The sequence below is a fragment of the Plectropomus leopardus genome, chromosome 20, assembly GCF_008729295.1.
Source record: "Plectropomus leopardus isolate mb chromosome 20, YSFRI_Pleo_2.0, whole genome shotgun sequence".
NCBI classification, from domain to species: Eukaryota; Metazoa; Chordata; class Actinopteri; order Perciformes; family Serranidae; genus Plectropomus; species Plectropomus leopardus.
This window is the reverse complement of record NC_056482.1, coordinates 25,920,016-25,937,875: the sequence shown is the minus strand read 5'-3', so window position 1 is coordinate 25,937,875 and position 17,860 is coordinate 25,920,016. Positions and strand designations below refer to the sequence as shown.

The 17,860-nt window shown below is 41.6% G+C and overlaps 1 protein-coding gene across 3 annotated transcripts in view; it reads right to left on the bottom strand.

Moving 5' to 3' along the window:
- Positions 1-1,026: 1,026 nt before the first annotated feature.
- Positions 1,027-17,860, bottom strand: part of LOC121959461 (versican core protein-like) — a 31,549-nt gene continuing 14,715 nt past the window's right edge. For 2 of the 3 annotated variants that reach the window (XM_042508738.1, XM_042508739.1), the window contains 10 exons: positions 16,663-17,646; positions 13,087-13,274; positions 11,422-12,802; positions 10,733-10,846; positions 10,501-10,614; positions 6,915-7,073; positions 5,331-5,413; positions 3,643-3,787; positions 2,324-2,506; positions 1,028-1,845 (listed from right to left, as the gene is read on the bottom strand). In XM_042508738.1, the coding sequence (XP_042364672.1) occupies positions 1,622-1,845; positions 2,324-2,506; positions 3,643-3,787; positions 5,331-5,413; positions 6,915-7,073; positions 10,501-10,614; positions 10,733-10,846; positions 11,422-12,802; positions 13,087-13,274; positions 16,663-17,646 (3,575 nt within the window). In that variant the 3' untranslated portion in view covers positions 1,028-1,621. Of the gene's footprint in view, positions 1,846-2,323; positions 2,507-3,642; positions 3,788-5,330; positions 5,414-6,914; positions 7,074-10,500; positions 10,615-10,732; positions 10,847-11,421; positions 12,803-13,086; positions 13,275-16,662; positions 17,647-17,860 lie in introns of all 3 variants that reach the window. The other variant, XM_042508741.1, reaches the window with a different exon arrangement.

The window sequence follows — 17,860 nt, the reverse complement described above, 5'->3', positions numbered from 1 at the left end:
TGAAGAGGAGAAGGTCAAATGCACGAGGACCACATAAAAAAATCTGCACATTTTTCACATTCCCTTATTTGTTGGATTAAAAACACAGATTCCAGATCTGTAGCAAAAAGCAACATCTACAGTACCTCTAACGCACAACCTGGTTACTTAATGTTGTAAAACATGTTTCAAACAATCCGGAGCGTTTTGGTGGTGAAGTCGTCGGGTTGATTTCGAGTCCCAGCACATTAAAAAGCACCTCGGCAAGCTAACGCGCTACATGATCAGATCTGTAAACAGCAACGACAGTCATCATTAACAGAATCGCTTCAGTTCCAATGACCTTTATTTAATATCACAGTCCATTCATAGTTTTAAAGTATACAATAAGTTAAATTTATATGGCTTCATATAATATCTATATTATATATATCCTATGAATAATAGCACACACACATTCATTATAATCTCCTCTCCACTTCAGTGTGCCGTCTCTCTAAATCTCGCCTCTCACTTTTATTATAAAAAAAACTTCTCAGCTAAAATATTTTGTACAAAAATCTACACGTGGAAATCAGACAGTAAAAAAAGGGTCATAAGAGGCAGCGTCGAACCAAAACTGGACAAACTGGAAAATGCTCTGAATGAGAATAATTTAAAATGATGAATTAAGCATATTGCATTCACTCAAAAAAAAAATATTACTTATCCTTTTCTGGAGCACAAGTTTCTTGTGTTTTAGTTGAATCTTACAAAGTTAACACGATAACAATTTTTTTCAAAATTCTCATTTTTTGCTGTCTCAACATTCTTTAAAAAAGGCCATGAAAAAATGATCTTTTTAATTCTGAAAAAAACCTAATCACTTAAATCATCAAGCAGATACTTACTTCACTTCACTACTTACTTCACATAAAGTAACTTGATCATAATAATGTTCTAATTTCTCTATTTTTTTTATCTCAGAATTCTGAGAAAAAGTTTGATGGAAATTTGTTTTTATGAATTGACAAGATAATTCTGTAAATTAACAAAAATAATAATCTCATAAATTCTTTGTTTTCTGAGATTATTTTCTGACTTCACTTTTTTTTAAAAGCAGAATTTTTTCTCTCACATGAATGCATTACTCTTCCATACGCTGACTTACTCTGTCTGTATTTTTACTCTTTAAGTACCATAACTTACATTTTCTAAACTACTGGACAAGCTCTTATAAAAATAAACTGCAAGTATCTTTGTGAATATTCTAAAAAACTTATGAGGCCTCAAGGACATAAAAAAATGAATGTTTTCTTTCTTTGTTTAAAAAATCCCACAGGGCATCTTTGAAATAAGACTGAGCGGCTGACAGACTGTTCAGATCCTGGATCAGGTCCTGAACCTGCGGACTCGCAGACCGTTAAAGCACCAGTCTTCCTGTTCAGATTATTGTGACTTTAGATAATTATTTAGCAAAAAAATCTCACTGGTGTTTTGCTTCAGATGATGTTGGGGACACTGCGGCGGTGAGACGCGTCCCTCGTCCTTCAGAGAGCCATTGATAGACAGCTCAGTGCACGTCTCTGTCTATCGATGCCTCTGGACCGCCGCCGCTGGCGCGCTGCGTTCGGCTGCTCGTCTATAAACCCCAAAAACCAGATCAGTGCGTCGTCTGGTGCTGGTCGTGTTCCTGCTGCCTCTTCTCCCTCTGAGACGAGCTCCAAGGGCTCTGGAAGAAGTCGTAACTCTTCTGCTGCTCGATGTTGTCGTTGTGTTTTGGGCGACTCTTGGCGTGATGGACGTGGTGGTTATAGTGCCGGTTTTGTTGCTCGTTGTTCTGGTTGTTGCGGCGCCGCAGAGAAACTGACCTGTGGTAGGTGGCGGCTGAGAAGACGGACGGAAAAAAAACGTTAAAAAAAAATAAAATAAAAAAATTCTAAACAAAGTGAGACAAAATAATAATAATAAATTAAAAAAAACGAACATGGGGTGTTAAAAATTTGAGATAAATGACTAAAGACAGAGGGGTTGACATATTCAAATAAAATTTCTACAAATATCGATTCCTGAAATCTAATTGAAAAAATGATTCTTTCCATTACAATTTTATGAATTATATCATACCAGTTCTCTACTGATGGGGCTTTTTTCCCCTTTTTGTTTTTATGCTGTCGCTTTAAAACTGTTAAAAAACTGGAAAATTGGTTTACTCTGTAAAATCACCTAAATGAAGTTGATTGTGTAAAAGCTTTAGCAAAGAGAAACCAAAAAAACTAAATTTAAAAAAAAATTAAAAATAAAGTAAAATTTCTTAACGTCGTGCAGCCTTGTGATTGTGAACCAAATCGTTGTGGAAACTCACGGCTTGTGCAGGTGACTTTGGGCACGTCCCATTGGCCGTTGGCTCGGCAGCGGATCGTGGGGGCGTGTCTCTGGATGAAGCCCTGTTTACAGTGATAGCGGCGCAGCGCATTGATCTCGTAACGAGACTTCATGGCCCCGAACACGCGAGCGTCCTTCACCACGGGGGGCTGCCCGCAGGAGACTGATGGCAAAGAACAGGAAGAGCTCACTCAAACCTCCACTCAGGGATTTTATGGCTACTGGAGGGCAGCGCAACACGCCGGGAACACAACACCGACATAATGTCACCGCGTAAAGCACAACAAAACAAAATAATACAAAACAAAAAATAATACAAAACAAAGCAAAGCAAAACAAAGCAAAACAAAACAATGCAAAACCAAACAAAATAATACAAAACAAAGCAAAGCAACACAAAACAAAAATTCTGTGACATTATTGTTATCATAATTTTTTTAGCACTTGTCCCTGGCCATTTCCATTTTGTTTTTGTTTTTAAACTAATTTTATTGTACATTTCACAAATTTATTGCTTATTTTGTGTCCTTTCTTCCTTTGTTGCTCATTGTCTTCTTAGCACATTTTTGAAAGAAATAAAGTCAATTTGCTCAGGTTTCAAAGGGTTAAACAGGCTCTAACACCAGAACCAAAACTCCAAAGATGCTAAAAATCTCCATAGAGCTGAGTGCACCGTTTCCGCTGGACCCATTTCACATTCACATGTCCATTTCATCTGTTTTTCATAAACTAAAACTGATTAGTGCAGCTTTAAAGTGTATACATTTATTTAAGAACTTAATTGTTTTAGCTCTTTAACTATAAATTTCATGAAATGTATATAACCGCTGAGTACTTTTAAAGCACGCTTCAGGCTGCCAGTGATTTCAGTTTATTTTTCTGCACGTGGAAATCCCCATCACAATATAAACACTGCAGATCATCATCACAGTGGAGGATTTGATGCTTTTCTAGAACAAAAAAATGATGTTCCAGTCACACTCTATGGACTACATCTCGTATTTCTATCGAAGAAAAGTTATTTTGCGATTTATATCGTTATTGTTTTATCGCCCAGCCCTACCTAAAAACCTAGAAATGTCCTGAAATCCTAGAAATGTCCTTAAAAACCTAGAAATGTGCTAAAACTTTTGAAACTTCCTAAATTCCCATAATTGTCCTAAATTACCAATAACATCACAACACGTCCTAAAATCCTAGAAATGTTCTGAAATCTTTGAAATGTCCTGAAGTCCTCACAAACACCCCAGGCCTCACTTTTGCATGTAAACGTGTGTGTGTGTGTGTGTGTGTGCGTACCTGTCCCCTTCTTGCAGGTGAAGGTCAGGTGATAGTTGCAGGGCACGTCGTTCCACTGCCCCCCCTCGTGCCAGATCATCACCACACAGTCCTCTCCAGACTGGAAGAAGCTGTCGGGCTGGTTGGGCCTCCAGTGGTCGTATTGCTGCCAAAACACACATTTTCAGTCTTTCACTTCATCGTCACACACCCTAAAAACTCTGCTGCAGACACGCAGCTCACTCAGATATGACCTCATCCCTGTAAGGACGCGGCTGGCTGCACGTGAACACCAGGTCTTCTCTGCATCATACTCAGAAACTCCAGATGATTTCTGGGATTATGCTGCCGTGGTTAATACGGCTCATGTGTTCGTACGGACTGTGAGGGCGCCACCCGTCCCCGTGAGGACATGGTGCATGATGGGTGTAATGCCCTGAGAGAGCAGACAGTGGTGCTGCTGGGACGACCAAACCTAAAGCTCTGCAGGAGGAAACCCAAAAATCAGCTGCTTTAGTCTGTTTTAACCCTTTGAAACATGTCCACATTGGCTTTGTCTTCCAAAAAATAACTGAATGAATAAAAAGGAACAGAGCGACGAGTAAAAGAAAAAAGAAAAGAATATTACCAAAAAATAAGTTGTTGTTTTTTTTTTTTAAAAAAAAAAAAAAAGAAAAAAAATTAAAAAAAAAAAATTAAAAAAAAAAAAAAAAAAAAAAAACTAACAAAAAAACCCACATCTTTGCTTTTTTTCTGTACCATAATTAGACCCACATAATTAAGAGAATTATAAATTTAGTTTTATGGACATTTTTCTCTCATTTTTAGATCATGTCTAATTATCACCCGGCTAATTTTCAGATCATTTCCCTGTCTCCTTTTTTAAGTTTTTTTTTCTGAAAGAAATCAAACCAATTTTCTCGGTTTCCAGAGGTTTAAATGATCCAGGAGTCAAAGGGTTAAAAGAGAAAAACCAAAAAGAAAATGCACACTTATACTTCACGCTGCACAAACACACACACACACACACACACTCAGGGTGTGCCTCTGCTCTGAGTGATAACACATGACAACAGCAGAGTCGCCTCGAGTCGGATTTCAGGCCTCGTTTTCGCTGCAGAGTCCAGCTCACACACTTCAACAGAGTGTGTGAGTGTGTGTGAGTGTGTGTGTGTGTGTGAGTGTGTGTCATCATGACTAAATAACAGAGATGAGGCACCAGATTACGACCAGCGTGCAGGAAGTGTGTCATGTTTTTGCTTTGTTTCAACTAAACTTAAGAAGAGGAAAGCTGCCATGAAATGAAATAAACTCCCTCCATTTTTATCTTAAAATTGTGAAACCTAAGGAGTCACAGATGTGCCATGAAAAGAATAAATCTGTAAAAGATTTTTAAAAAATAAATAAATAAATGTAGAAATTTAAAGACAAATAAATAAAATAATATAAGAATAAAAAAATCAATAAGTAAATAAAAACATATAATAAAATATTTTATATTATAAAAATAATAATAATAAATAAGTAAATTACATAAATATATAAAGATAAAAGAATATTTATAAGCATTTACTGGAGTCCTGAAAGGTGATTTTTTAAAATCTTGTGCACACAAGATAATGATCTTGTATTTATGTTGAATATTATTTCTTTAAATTTCAGTGACGTGCTGCTGGCTGAGCCACAGAGCGAATCTTTAGATGTCTCACCATCGGGTTGCCGTCGGTCCATCTGAAGTCTCTCTCAAACATCTTGTCGTTGAGGCCGAGCCACTGATAGTCGCTGCCCAGACCTGCACGGACCAAACACAGCAGAGTCACACTCTGACTCAGCTTAACCCTTAATGCACCCTGCAAACAGACAAACTGTCCATCAGGACTGAGCCGAGGCAGCGTGCGACGGACGGAGAGCGAGGAGGCGATGATGTGCTGATTTACATGTTTGTGGCGTGAACACTCGTGTGCAGCAGCAGCAGAAGCTGTGAACCATCAACAGAGCAGAAACCAGAGGAAACGCTGAGGCTGAGCAGCTTTTAACAAACGGCTCGAGTCCGTTTAATCTTCCCAATAAACCGAGACACAGTTTACATGTTGCTGCAGCCTGAAACTCTCTTTAATGGACTTTATTTTATCTGACTGACACGTCATTGAGCCCAGGCGTCCGAAGCTTCAGCCCCAAATGTCTCATTTAAACATTGTTATTTTGCAGGCCTGCAGATAAGAAAGATTAAAAATAAACACATTTCTTTAAATTTAAAAAAAAAGCCAATTTTTTTTTTTAAATCACCAAAACTTTTAAAAGATTTTCTTTTTCTCAAAAATATCACTTTTAAATGAAAATAAGAGCAGCCAAAATTTTGAAAGAAAAGAAAAGAAAAAAAATCACCCAAAATGTTTTTAAGAAAACAAATTTTAAATGCTTTCTTTGAAAATCATCATCATCAAAAAAGTCAAAAAAATGTATCAAGAAAAAGAAAATCGCAAAAGAAAATTACAAGAAAAAGACAAATTCCCCCAAAACACACTTAATAAATTGGCAGTAAATTTATACAAAATAATTCAAAGTTGTATGCCACTCCCCTAAACTTAAATGAAAAAAAAACAACATAAGTCCATCCCTGGTGTTTGAATTATTTGACCCCCTTTTTGCACCAACCCCTCCCCTCTCTTAAATAAAAAACAGTCCCTAATAAAATAAATAAAATAAAACATGTCAAAATAAAAACTGGATCCAATAACTGAATGAATGTACTTAATTCAGTTCCACCACTATTTTTCAAACTCTAGTCAATAAATTGAGGCCAGGTTAAGGAAACGCCCCTGCCCCCTTAATTCATAATGAAAATAAATGCACCGACATGTCATTAATAAAAGTCCACTGAATTACAAAACTGTGAGCTTGTACAGTGAATTCTGAGCCAAAGTTAAACCAGGACGCGGCAGCAGATGTTTCCAGTTAACAGTTTGGGGAGTAAACATGAACGTCTGAACTAAATATCAGAGATTTCACCAAATATCTGAGATTTGTCAGCCTGGACCAACATGGTGCAGCTAAAGGAAAAAAAAAAAAGTAAATAAAAATGTACACATATAAATAGAAGAATAAATAAGTAAATAAACAATGTAAAAATATAAAGATAAATAAATAAAAAATGTAAAAATAGACATAGAAAAATGAAGTACATAAAACGTAAAAATATAAAAAAACATAAATTAAAATCAAAGAATAAAGAAAAACTGGAGCTGTTCTTTAAAATAAGGCTCTTCTGATTGACTTGGTTGACTTGGACTTACGGTTGACGAACAGCTGCTCCTCATGGGACAGGATGCTGGTCAGGTGGGCGCCGTGCAGCCGACACTCCCGCTCTGCGGCGTCCCACGTCCGGCGGTGGGTGAAGTACTTGTAGCAGTGAGACTGAAACTTCTGCCACCCGAATCCACAAACCTCCGTGTCTGCAAGGCGGGAAAAAACAGTGTTAAAGAAAAATGATCTGACGGCCATCTGCAGCTCATGACCTTGACCTTTGAACTTCATACACCAGATTCTAATATGCTCGTTCTTGAGTCCAAGTGGCTGTTTGTGCCAAATTTCACAAAAAAATTCCCTCAAGGTGGTCTTGAGATATCACTTTCACAAAAATGAAACTCATGAGTTCACAGTGACCTTGATCATTGACCTATAACCACAAAATTCTAATCAGCTTCTAGTGGATGTTTGTGCCAAATTTGAGGAAACTCACCAAAGGCCATTTTCAGATATCGCGTTCACAAAAATGAGACAGATGCAAGGTCACTGTGACCTCGACCTTTGACCACCAAAATCCTATCAGGTCATCGTTGAGTCCAAGTGAACATTTGTACTAAATTTAAGTGAATTCCCTCAAGGCGTTCTTAAAATATCCCATTCACAAGAATGGGATGTACGTTCGCAGAAGCCGAAAATATAATTCCTGCGGCCTCTGCTCTTTTTCTGGCATGGAGGCATAAAAATAAGAAAATCAGTATTTGGTGCCAGATGTTGTTGTCGTGGCACACCGTCAAAAATAAAAGAACGTGTGAAAATCTCTGCAATATTCACCATTACCCGAACGATGGAAATTCACCACAATCGGCTTATTGTGGTTTTTTTTTATCATGATGTGCAATAAAATCGTGCATCTTCTCATCCCTCTTTCCATTCGAACTCTGTTGTTGAGGCCACAGAGAAACAGGGAGCGTCGGGGCCAGCTGGGGCATAAAGGCCTCTCTCTGAACGAACAGTTGGACTTCATTAACCTTCACAACCCTCCAGTTGTCTGCGGGTCAAAAGCGCACAAACACACGCACATTTAGTCCGATACACAGCGACTGTAAGCCATATAATCAGCTCTGTGCTCCGTCAGCCTCTGTAAACAATGGCTGTTTTGTGGCTTCAGAATAACTCGTGTGCCAATAAAGTCGTGATGGAAAGTTGCTGCGGAGGCTTTGGGGCGTTTGCTATCGTCAGCCCGCCGCGTCCTAATAAAGTGGGCCGCGCAGCCACCTGGAGGGTCAGGTGAGGTCTCCAGAGCTTTAACTCTGCTGCTGGCACTTTGAAGGAATCAGTTTGGGACAGGAGGCCAGCCTAAACACGGATCCGTCCAGCAGATGAAGGAGAAGTTGAGTAAGTCCGAGGCAGTATTTAGCAGTATTTACCACTGATTCGATGCCACACAGCTGCAAAAGCTTTTTGGCAAAATACTGCAGCAATTATCTATTTTTTCTCTCCATCTTTCCACTGGCAGGGAGCTGCAGGAGGACAGCTGTGTGTGTCTATCTGCTGCTGGACAGATCAGGATGAAATACACATTAAACTTATGTTGTGCACGCTGCATACATCATGCATACATGGATGCACAGGAGGGAAACACCCTGCAGACTGGGAATTTGGGGGTTTCCACTTTTTCGACTGACTCCAACTCCCAGCCGAGGACTAACAATGAACAAGAGACGCAAAGACAGTACAATAAAAGGTGGAAACTAAAAGCAATCATTATTTGTTTTTCTATTGATCAAAAACTTTGAAAGAAAAAAAAATGCTAAAAGAAAAAATGTCAAGAAAAAGATCATGAAAAAAACATCAAAAATAAATTGAAAAAAGCAAAAAAGTTTTAAAGGGAAAAAAAGTTAATATTTTTTTAAAAATCGCAATTTTTTTAAAGTAAAATATTAAAAAAATAAAATAAAACAAAATAAATAAAATAATAAATCCCTCAAGGTATTCTTGAGATATCGCATTCACAAGAATAAGAGACAAGGTCACAGTTCACATTTGACGTTTGTGCCAAATTTGAAGAAATTCCCTTCAGGCGTTCTTGAGATAATGAATGTCACGTGCGAAGGGAGAAACAATAAAGTGCTTTCATAGATGAAGGATCTGAGCAGCTTTTTGTCATGATAAATATAAACAACATATATATATATATGTATATATATATCCTCTGAATAAATATAAATACATAAATGTGCACATAAATATGTAAAATGCGTAAAGCTTGAATCCCTGCTTGATTTATTGAGGAAAGCTCTCTAAATAATCCGGACAAAAGTTTAAAAGTTCACTGAGAAGAATTCCAACAAAACTTTAACAATACATTTTTACCACTTTAGAAATAATAACCTGACTGTTAAATCTGGGAGTAAAACTCGTGTTAAATCAGCCCTCAGTTTAGTGTTATGACTTACCAAACTCCCTCCAATAAAAAAAAAGAATGTGAGCTTAATTTTTCACTTTAAAAGTAATAATATCTTACTGTTGTTTGACTAATATTAAGAGAGACATCTTAAAGTCTCCGAAAGTTGCTTAATTTCATGGAAAATATTAATCCCTGGAGTCTGCTGTGAGCCGGAGCCTCCGTCAGCTGCTGAGTAATGACAGAAATATTGGACGGGAAGCTGGAACTAATCTGCAGGAGAGCCGACGCCCAGCGCCGGAGGACAGCTGAGGACCGAGGACGTCAGGACTCGAGACGCGCGTGCACCTTTTTATTTACATATTTGTTAACCTGGGCCTTGGCGATCAGAAGTCGAAAAATAATGAAACACGGTACACCGATGATCAGAAAAAAACAAAAAAACAAATCTGCTCTGCGTTAGACAATCTTATTTCAACGTTAAAAACATATTAAAAATCCAAACTTAAACATCCATCACAGTTTGGACCGGCACTTTTTTTGGTTTTTTTTGTGCTTTCATGCCTTTCACAAGCTATTTAACCCTTTGTTAACCTGGTTTGAAAATTGGTGTGATTTTTTTTTATTTAAACATGGGAAAAAAGGCAACAACCAACTTAGCAAGAAAGAAAATTACCTGATTTTTTTTTAAAGGGGAGAGGATTATTAGTAAATTATCAAAAAAATATTTATAAATATTTTTAATTTTCATCACTTCTTTATTTTCTTTACTTTACTTTACTTTAACTTTTTGATTTTTAAAAAAAATCAATCTCTTGCTCAGGTTTCAAAGGGTTAAACTTCAACCTTAACTAAATGTATTTACCGCGGCGTCACAGTTAATAACGGGTCATTACTGACGTTTAAAGGGTGAGCTCACTTTCAGTTTGACTCTAAAATAAATGTGTTGAGATAATCTGAACTTTTTAATTTTTTTCAGGTCTTTACCAGGCGAGTTTCCATTAAACTAAAATTACAAATATAATTTCAGCAATTTCGAAAAAAATCCCATTTATCGCAATTTTATATCGGCTTTATTGAGCGGCTGCAATAAAAATAAACCTGCCAGTGTTGTAAACATCCATCATCCTTCATGAAAAGTTATCGCCAGAGGAAAGTGGTGAAACATCACTCAGCGGAGGCGCAGTCATCTCGCACTCATGTTTTGAGGAGATTTCGGCGCAGCTGACCTTGTTCGCAGAGCTCTCCGGAGTAGCTGGGCAGGCAGAGGCAGCTGAAGGAGTTAACTCGGTCCAGGCAGGTGGCTCCGTTCAGACACGGGTTCGACTGGCACTCGTCAACATCTGCAGACGCAAAACACAGAGCCACATTATCCCACATCGCCCGTCTGTCAGCGCGGGGTCAATACGGTGCCTTTAAAACAGGCCGCGGCTCTGTGTGTGTGTGTGTGTGTGTGTGTACCTGTTTCACAGAGCGGCCCCGTGTATCCAGGTGCACACACGCAGATATTTTCAGCTCCTTTTTCGTAGCAGGAGCCTCCGTTGTGACACACGGCGGTGGAGCACGGCAGCAGATCTGCGCAGACACGGACAGAAATCTGCTCAGACTAAAATAATCTCTGCATTCAGATTCAAATCTGTGACTGCACTTACTCAAAGCTCTGTGCTGCATGTGAATTTGTGATCTGAGTACTGCTTAATTTGAGTAATTTTGAGGTACTTGTATCTCGTACATCACCTTTTTGTTTCTGTTTAGATTGTGCAACAAAAGTGTTTTTTGTGCTTTTTGTCTCAAATATCATGGCGCCATGACGACAGTTTTTTCATGATGGAAACGGTGCTGTTTTTCTAGTTTCTAGTTAAGTTTTACGAAGACATCGCTGCATTTTTACTGCTGCGGTTTTGTCATTAAAAGACTTTTTTTTATCATGATATTACGGCGTTTCCTGCAGATAGTGCTACATGAATTTGTTGCCTTGACTGAGATATAACTGCATTGCATGCTGGGATAGTGCTGTGAAAAGTGTTGTTTTTTGGGGCTTTTTTTAGCGTGGATAGTGCCCCAAAAACTAGGTAATTTAAGCCAAACGTGATGTTTTCCGAACCACGCGGCGTGGTTTTTGTGCCTGAACGTAACCAAACGTGCGTTACCTCTGACGTCCACCGTGCTGGCCTCCACAGAGTACGTGCTGCTGTCTGGTTGCTCTGTGGACGCCATCTTTTCTGGTTTCTGAGGCTGTGACTCCAGCAGCGGGGGCGCCACCTCTTCATAGTCCCCAAACTCATCAGGCAGCGGCGTGGCAGCGGGGTCGGGGCTCAGCGCCCACTGGGGGACGGAGTCGGTGTTGCGGTCGAAGGTGTAGAGGGGCGAGGAGGTGGAGAGCGTCGGCTGGCCGACGCGCTGCGTGGTGGACGGCTCAGTCTGGTCTGTGTGGACCTCGGCAGGTCGGGGGTGGTCTTCGGGGGACTCGGTGGGATGTCTCTGGTCGTGTGTGGAATATTTTGGCTCCGAGGTCACGTCCTTCGCGTCTGTGGTTTGGTCCTCAAACGTCACAGCTGCTACATCTGGTAAAACAGTGACCGTGACCTCTTTGGGAGGGTCAACCGGACCACCCGGCTCCCCCGAGGCCTCCGCCTCTCCGGACAGCTGCTCTGCACCTGAGCCCGTCTCTGGGACCGTGTCCACACCCGGGAAAACCAGAGGCACCTCTGTGACGGCGGCCCCGGCTGCAGCCTCGGTGACTCCGGGCGTCTCCGGTGGCTCTTGTCCTGAAGCTTCGTCCTCTCCAGACGCAGACCCTTCGGCGTCCTCTCTCTCGGTCTGGGTGGTGGTTTTTGGGGATTGTGTGTCCGGGGTTAAAGTCGGAGGCTCTGTCCCTCCGAGTTCTGTCTCGTCAGTCCTGACAGCGGACTGGCCTCCTGCAGCCGGCGTGGGCAGAGCGCCGTCTGCAGAGCCCTCCTGCACAGCGCCGGCATCATCGTCAGCGCCGCGGCTCGCAGAGCCCTCCATGTCCTCATAGGGGGACACAGGGTCGGTGACAGGCTGCGAGACAGCAGGGGGGACATGGCCCCCTGATGTGCTACGAACAGGGGACACGGTGGTGGTTCCTGCTGCTGTCTGATCACCTGGTTCTTCAGTTTTGACGTCCTCTGAGTCCGTAAAGACATCAGGGACCGAGTCTGGAACATCTGGGTAAACATCTGGATGAGGATCACCGGTGTCCTCTGCAGGTGTGTCCTCTGTCAGTGTGTCCTCTGCAGGTGTGTCCTCTGTGGGCGTCTCCTCTGTCAGTGCGTCCTCTGCATGTGTGTCCTCTGCAGGTGTGTCCTCTGTCAGTCTGTCCTCTGTGGGTGTCTCCTCTGTGGGTGTCCCCTCTGTGTGGATCTCTATGGCGCCGTAGTCAAACGGCGTCACGCTCTCCTCCTCCGTCTCTTCTTCTTCTTCTTCCTCCCCCTCGTCCACCTGAACAGGCGTGGCCGTCTCAAACTGATCTCCTCTGGCTTCTTCGGGCAGCTGCGGCTCAAATTTCACCTGAACGGATCAGAAAAGTACGTTTATCGTTACTTTGGTGTTAATTTTGTGGATTTTCTTGCATTGAACATTTTTATTTATTTAGCCAAAACTAAATAAAATGGGAAATTTGCAAACAAACAAACGTGACAACATTAATCATTTTGTCAAATAAAAACTCAACGATAATGTGAATATGAGATTTTGACTGTTTTGGTGCAGAGTCTCACTGACAGACTTAAAAATAATTAGACCAAATATGAACCAGAATGATCTGTTAGTTAAACACAGTGTTTGGACGTCACCTCGTGTTTCCCGTTGATGAAGCTGACAGTTGGCGGCAGGCCGATGGGAGACGCGTCCAGAGAATCCAGGTCTCCGCTGGCGTGGAGGACGGCTTCACTGGACACCTGGGACAGGTCGGTGATCTGGGGGAAGTGGGACTGGGAGCCTTCGATGAGGGGCTGATTCAAGATGTCCAGGATCTGGTCCACTGGAGACAGACAGGAGACAAAAAAAGTGTTTTTTTATTTAAAATTTTGGGTAATTTGAAAAAAACCTTTTGGCCATTTTTAAATTTTTTTTAATTTTATTGTATTTAAATTAAAAAAAATCTTGATTATTGTTTTTATTTTTTAACTTTTTGGTGAATTCTTTTTTTCTTTTACATTTTTTTTAGATTTTATTTTCAATTAAAGTTTTTTGTGATTTTTTTTAGCTATTTCTTTTCTCCCTATGATCATTTTGGCGATTTTTTTTAATTTTAGTGAATTCTTTTTCTTTAATTTTTGAAATAATTTTTAAAAATGGCTATTTGTTTCCCCTTTATAACATTCTTGGTGGATTTTTTTTTTTTTTTAGAATTTTTTGGCACTTTTTTCCCCTGTAAACTAATCTGTGATTTTTAATGAAAACATACCATCCAAACCCACAAACCTGCCAAAACAAAAATTGCCAAAATTACACCATTTATGGCAGCAAGCAACTGTAGAACAGAAATTTTGAGCAGAGGCTCGAGGATAAATACTTGTAGGTTTGAGGAGGGTCAAAAAAATAAATAAGGAACAGTCCCTTAGGCCGAGCCTTACGTTTGAAACTTTACATCCGGGCCGTTTATAAAACGCTCAGGCCTAATGAGTCCTCATTAAAACTTTACGGCACATTTAGAAACTTTTTCGTGGGAACTGTGAGTAAAAACGTGCCGTGAGCTCAGACCTGAGCTCAGTTTTCTCGTGTGAACAGAAACGCGCTGCGAGCGGATCACCAGCTCCTCTCTCAAACAAACAAGTCTAACGAGTTAACCTGCGGCAGACCAAACAAGTCCGGAAAGACTCGTGTGACTCGGAACTCGATCCCACATCAGACACGAAGAGTTTTCATTAAAAAACTCCACGCTGCAATTTTCCTAATTTCCTCGAGACGTGGAAGCGGAGAGTCCGGGGGCCCCACAGGAGCCAGCGTCTGCTCCATGTGATGATGTATGAGCTCTGCAACACGATACGCCGCCAACGTTTCAATAATAAACAACACACACACACACACACACACACACACACACACACACACACACACACACACACACACAGGAGCGCTGTAATCTCAGTGTGTGTGGCCCCTGCACAAACCCCCTCACAGTTAGGCAAACAGGTACGAGGGCCCGTCTCAGCTGTGCTCAGGTCCTCCTGAGGGTCTCCGTTCTGGTTTTCTTTTGTAAACGTCCTGTTTGTTTGGTAAACAGATTTTTTTAATGCGTCCGCCACGCCTGCTTTCTGAATTTGGCCCTCAGGTACCAGAGCTCATACATAGATTACGGATTATCAGGCACAGGCCCCGGGGCCCAAAAGTGTCAGCGGGTCCCTCTGACCTTCACTACAAAATGTCCAATGTCAAAATAACAGAGAAGAGACTCAAAAATGATCACAAAGAGACACCAAACAAACAAAAAAGGCAGATTTTTTTAAGGCAATTATTAAAAACTGTTGGCTATTTTTTTTTTTTTTTTTAACTTATTGGCATTTTTCTTTTTTTCTTTCTTTTCTATACAACTTTTTTGCATTTTTTTTCTTTGAAAAAATGTTGTGTTTTTTTTTATTTAAATTTTTAAGTGATATTTAAAGATTTTTTAAATTATTTTTTTCCTCTAAAATGTATTTATTTATTTTTATGGGTTTTTTTAAGATAGCATGTAGGCGTGTGTTCTTTTAACAAAAAATATTTGCTTTTTTTTTTTCTTTTAAGATTTTTTGAGCATTTTTTCCATTAAAATATTTGATAATTTTTGAATTTTTTCACAATCTTTGGGGATTTTTTTATTCTTTAAAAATAAAAAAATGGAAATCTTCCCAAGAAGAGATGTTAGTAACAGCCTCATGAACCAGATGCTCAAACTCGGGGGCCCCCTGAGCACTCGGGCCCCCCGAGCACTCGGGGCCCCTGAGCTCTCAGTGCCTGTTGAGTAATCCACTCACAGTGGGAAAACAGCTCATCAGGACAAATGTGGGGAAAGACGGAGAGTTTAGAGATTGTTGGAGAAGTTTTTGGTTTCGGCGTTTGAAGCAGCTCCCTCGAGACAAAAGACAACTAATGTCAAATGTTTGTGGTTGTTCGGGCTCTTTGTGCGGATATTTACAGAGCTGGGAGAGAATCTGCGGGACCTCCAGCGCGTCTGTGAGAAAAAGACGGAGCTGCAGTCAGAGCTGAATCGGCCGTGATATATTCGACTCTTCACGAGGCTGTTTTCCCTCCAGACTCTGATGTGTTTACAATATGTGAAGCTGCAAAACGGGCCGAGAGCGGAGACGACCGGCTGCAGATTTTTTCCACATCTGCAAACTGTGAGAGAATCTGTCAGCAAACAAAAGGCAACAAACTCCTCGTTGTTTCCGCGCAGACAACAAACGTCACGAATCGGCCGCGGATTACCGCGCGGCCCGACGGCAGCAAACACGCCGACAGATTCACGCTCTCGCTGAAAGATCCGACGCTTTCGCGTGAAATGTGAGAGCGACGGGGCCCGAAACTCAAGCGTCTTGCGAAAGCTGCGGAGATGAAGGACATTACGGTAAACATGTGAGGAAACCGAAGTTCAGCTGAGGTCAGAGACGTGAGTTATTGCTCAACCGCTGACACATTTCTGCAGAAATCCCGCGCGGGAGGTCCGTCTGTGGATCACAGCGTCCACTCTGAGTTTAACCCTTTCAGCAGTTTACTGCACATTATTTATCAAGAAAGTGGCATTAACCCTTCGAAACCCGAGCAAATTAGCTTGATTTCACTCAAAGACATGGAAACATGCAGCGAGGAAAATAAACACAGTTGTGCTAATTGTGGCATATTTACACTGATGCTTACTGCTGGTATGTTAATCAATGCACACTATCCTCAATTAATCAATCAATTAATAAACTGAATTAATAAAATTTAATTAATGAGTAAAAAGTTAATAGAAAAGTTCCTAAAAATATCAAAAAAAGAAAGAAAAACAAAAAACAACAAGAAAATAACCTGGAAAAGGTGCAAAAATAGATAAATCAATTAATAATAATAATAATAATGTATATTAATTTCATAAGCAATTCAAGAAATATAATCAAAATACTTTGAACTAGAGTTTCCTCAGTTTTTAATAACTGTCTCCGCCTCTCTCTCTCTTTTTTTCACGTTGTTTTGTATTTTGGTGACATTTCTTGTCTCCGTGTTTTTAAAAGAAATCAAATGTCGCGTTTCAGACGTTTAAACGCTTGTGAACGCATCTGACGCAACGCGTCTGAACGCAGCAAGAAAACTGATCTGGTGTAAATTCGGAGTCACCGTGTAAACGACCTCGAAACACGTCAGATTAGATTCATCGTATCTTCTGACAGCGGCTGCTTCGGACTCACCTGACTGGTTCTGGTCGTGCACGTTGACGATGATGAGGTGGAACGGCGGTTTGGCCGAAGACTCTCCGTCCACAGGAGCAGCCAGCAACGGGTCGAGGTCAAAGGTCAGTGCAATTTCAGGGGTGACGTCCTCTTTAAAAACGACTGCAGGCTGTTGCCCCGCCTCCGTCGTCCCAGCAGGTCGCCCTGGTTCAGGCGTCACAGTGATCTGTCCTGGTTCTGGTGTCCCGGCGGTTCGTCCTTGTTCTGGCGTCCCGGCGGGTCGTCTTGGTTCTGGCGTCCCGGTGGTTCGTCCTTGTTCTGGCGTCCCGGCGGTTCGTCCTTGTTCTGGCGTCCCGGCGGGTCGTCTTGGTTCTGGTGTCCCGGTGGTTCGTCCTTGTTCTGGCGTCCCGGCGGGTCGTGCTGGTTCTGGCGTCCCGGCGGTTCGTCCTGGTTCTGGCGTCCCGGCGGGTCGTCCTGGTTCTTGGATGTGGACTCCTAGAGTCCCCTCTGGAAGGTGCGTTGGTCTCGTCGTTGTTTCCACCCACACGTGTGTCGGGGTCACCGCTCTGATCTCCGCCCCGCTCGAGCCGTCATCACTGCTGCCTCCGTCGGCGCTGCCGCCGCCGCCACCGCTCTCCCCCCGGCCTGACGCCGCCGGGCCTCCCTCCTCGCCGCCGTTGGAGATGTCGAGGCGTGCGGGCTGCGAGCGCGTGGTGGGTAAGGGAGGGAGCTGCATGGGCAGCAGGATGTCTCCTCTCGGCACGGACTCCACTCTGTGGGAGTCGAAATCTCGAACGTCGAAGTCGTCAAAGACGAACGCGGGGGTGACGGCGGTGTGCGGGGAGGTGTGTCGCTGTGGTTCCTCTGTCGCCAAATATGCGACAAAATCTGATGCTCTCGTTTGAATTTCGGCTCTTTCGGGAACGAAGGCCGGTCCGGGGGCGGGCGTGCCGGGAGCCGGGGTCACGGGCGGACTCGTGGTCGACGGTTCTGGTTCTTTAGCTGGAATAAAAAAAAGAGAAGAAGATTTAAAACACAAAACACACTGAAGCAACAAATCTTCTTAACAAAGTTTTGGTGATTTTAAAAAAACTTTTGTCAATTTATTTTTCTTTAAAAATTCTGGGGGTTTTTTATCCTTTAAAACTTTATGGCAACAATTTTTTTCTTTGAAAATTTAAGATTTTTTTTTTTTTTTTTTTTTTACAAATTTTTG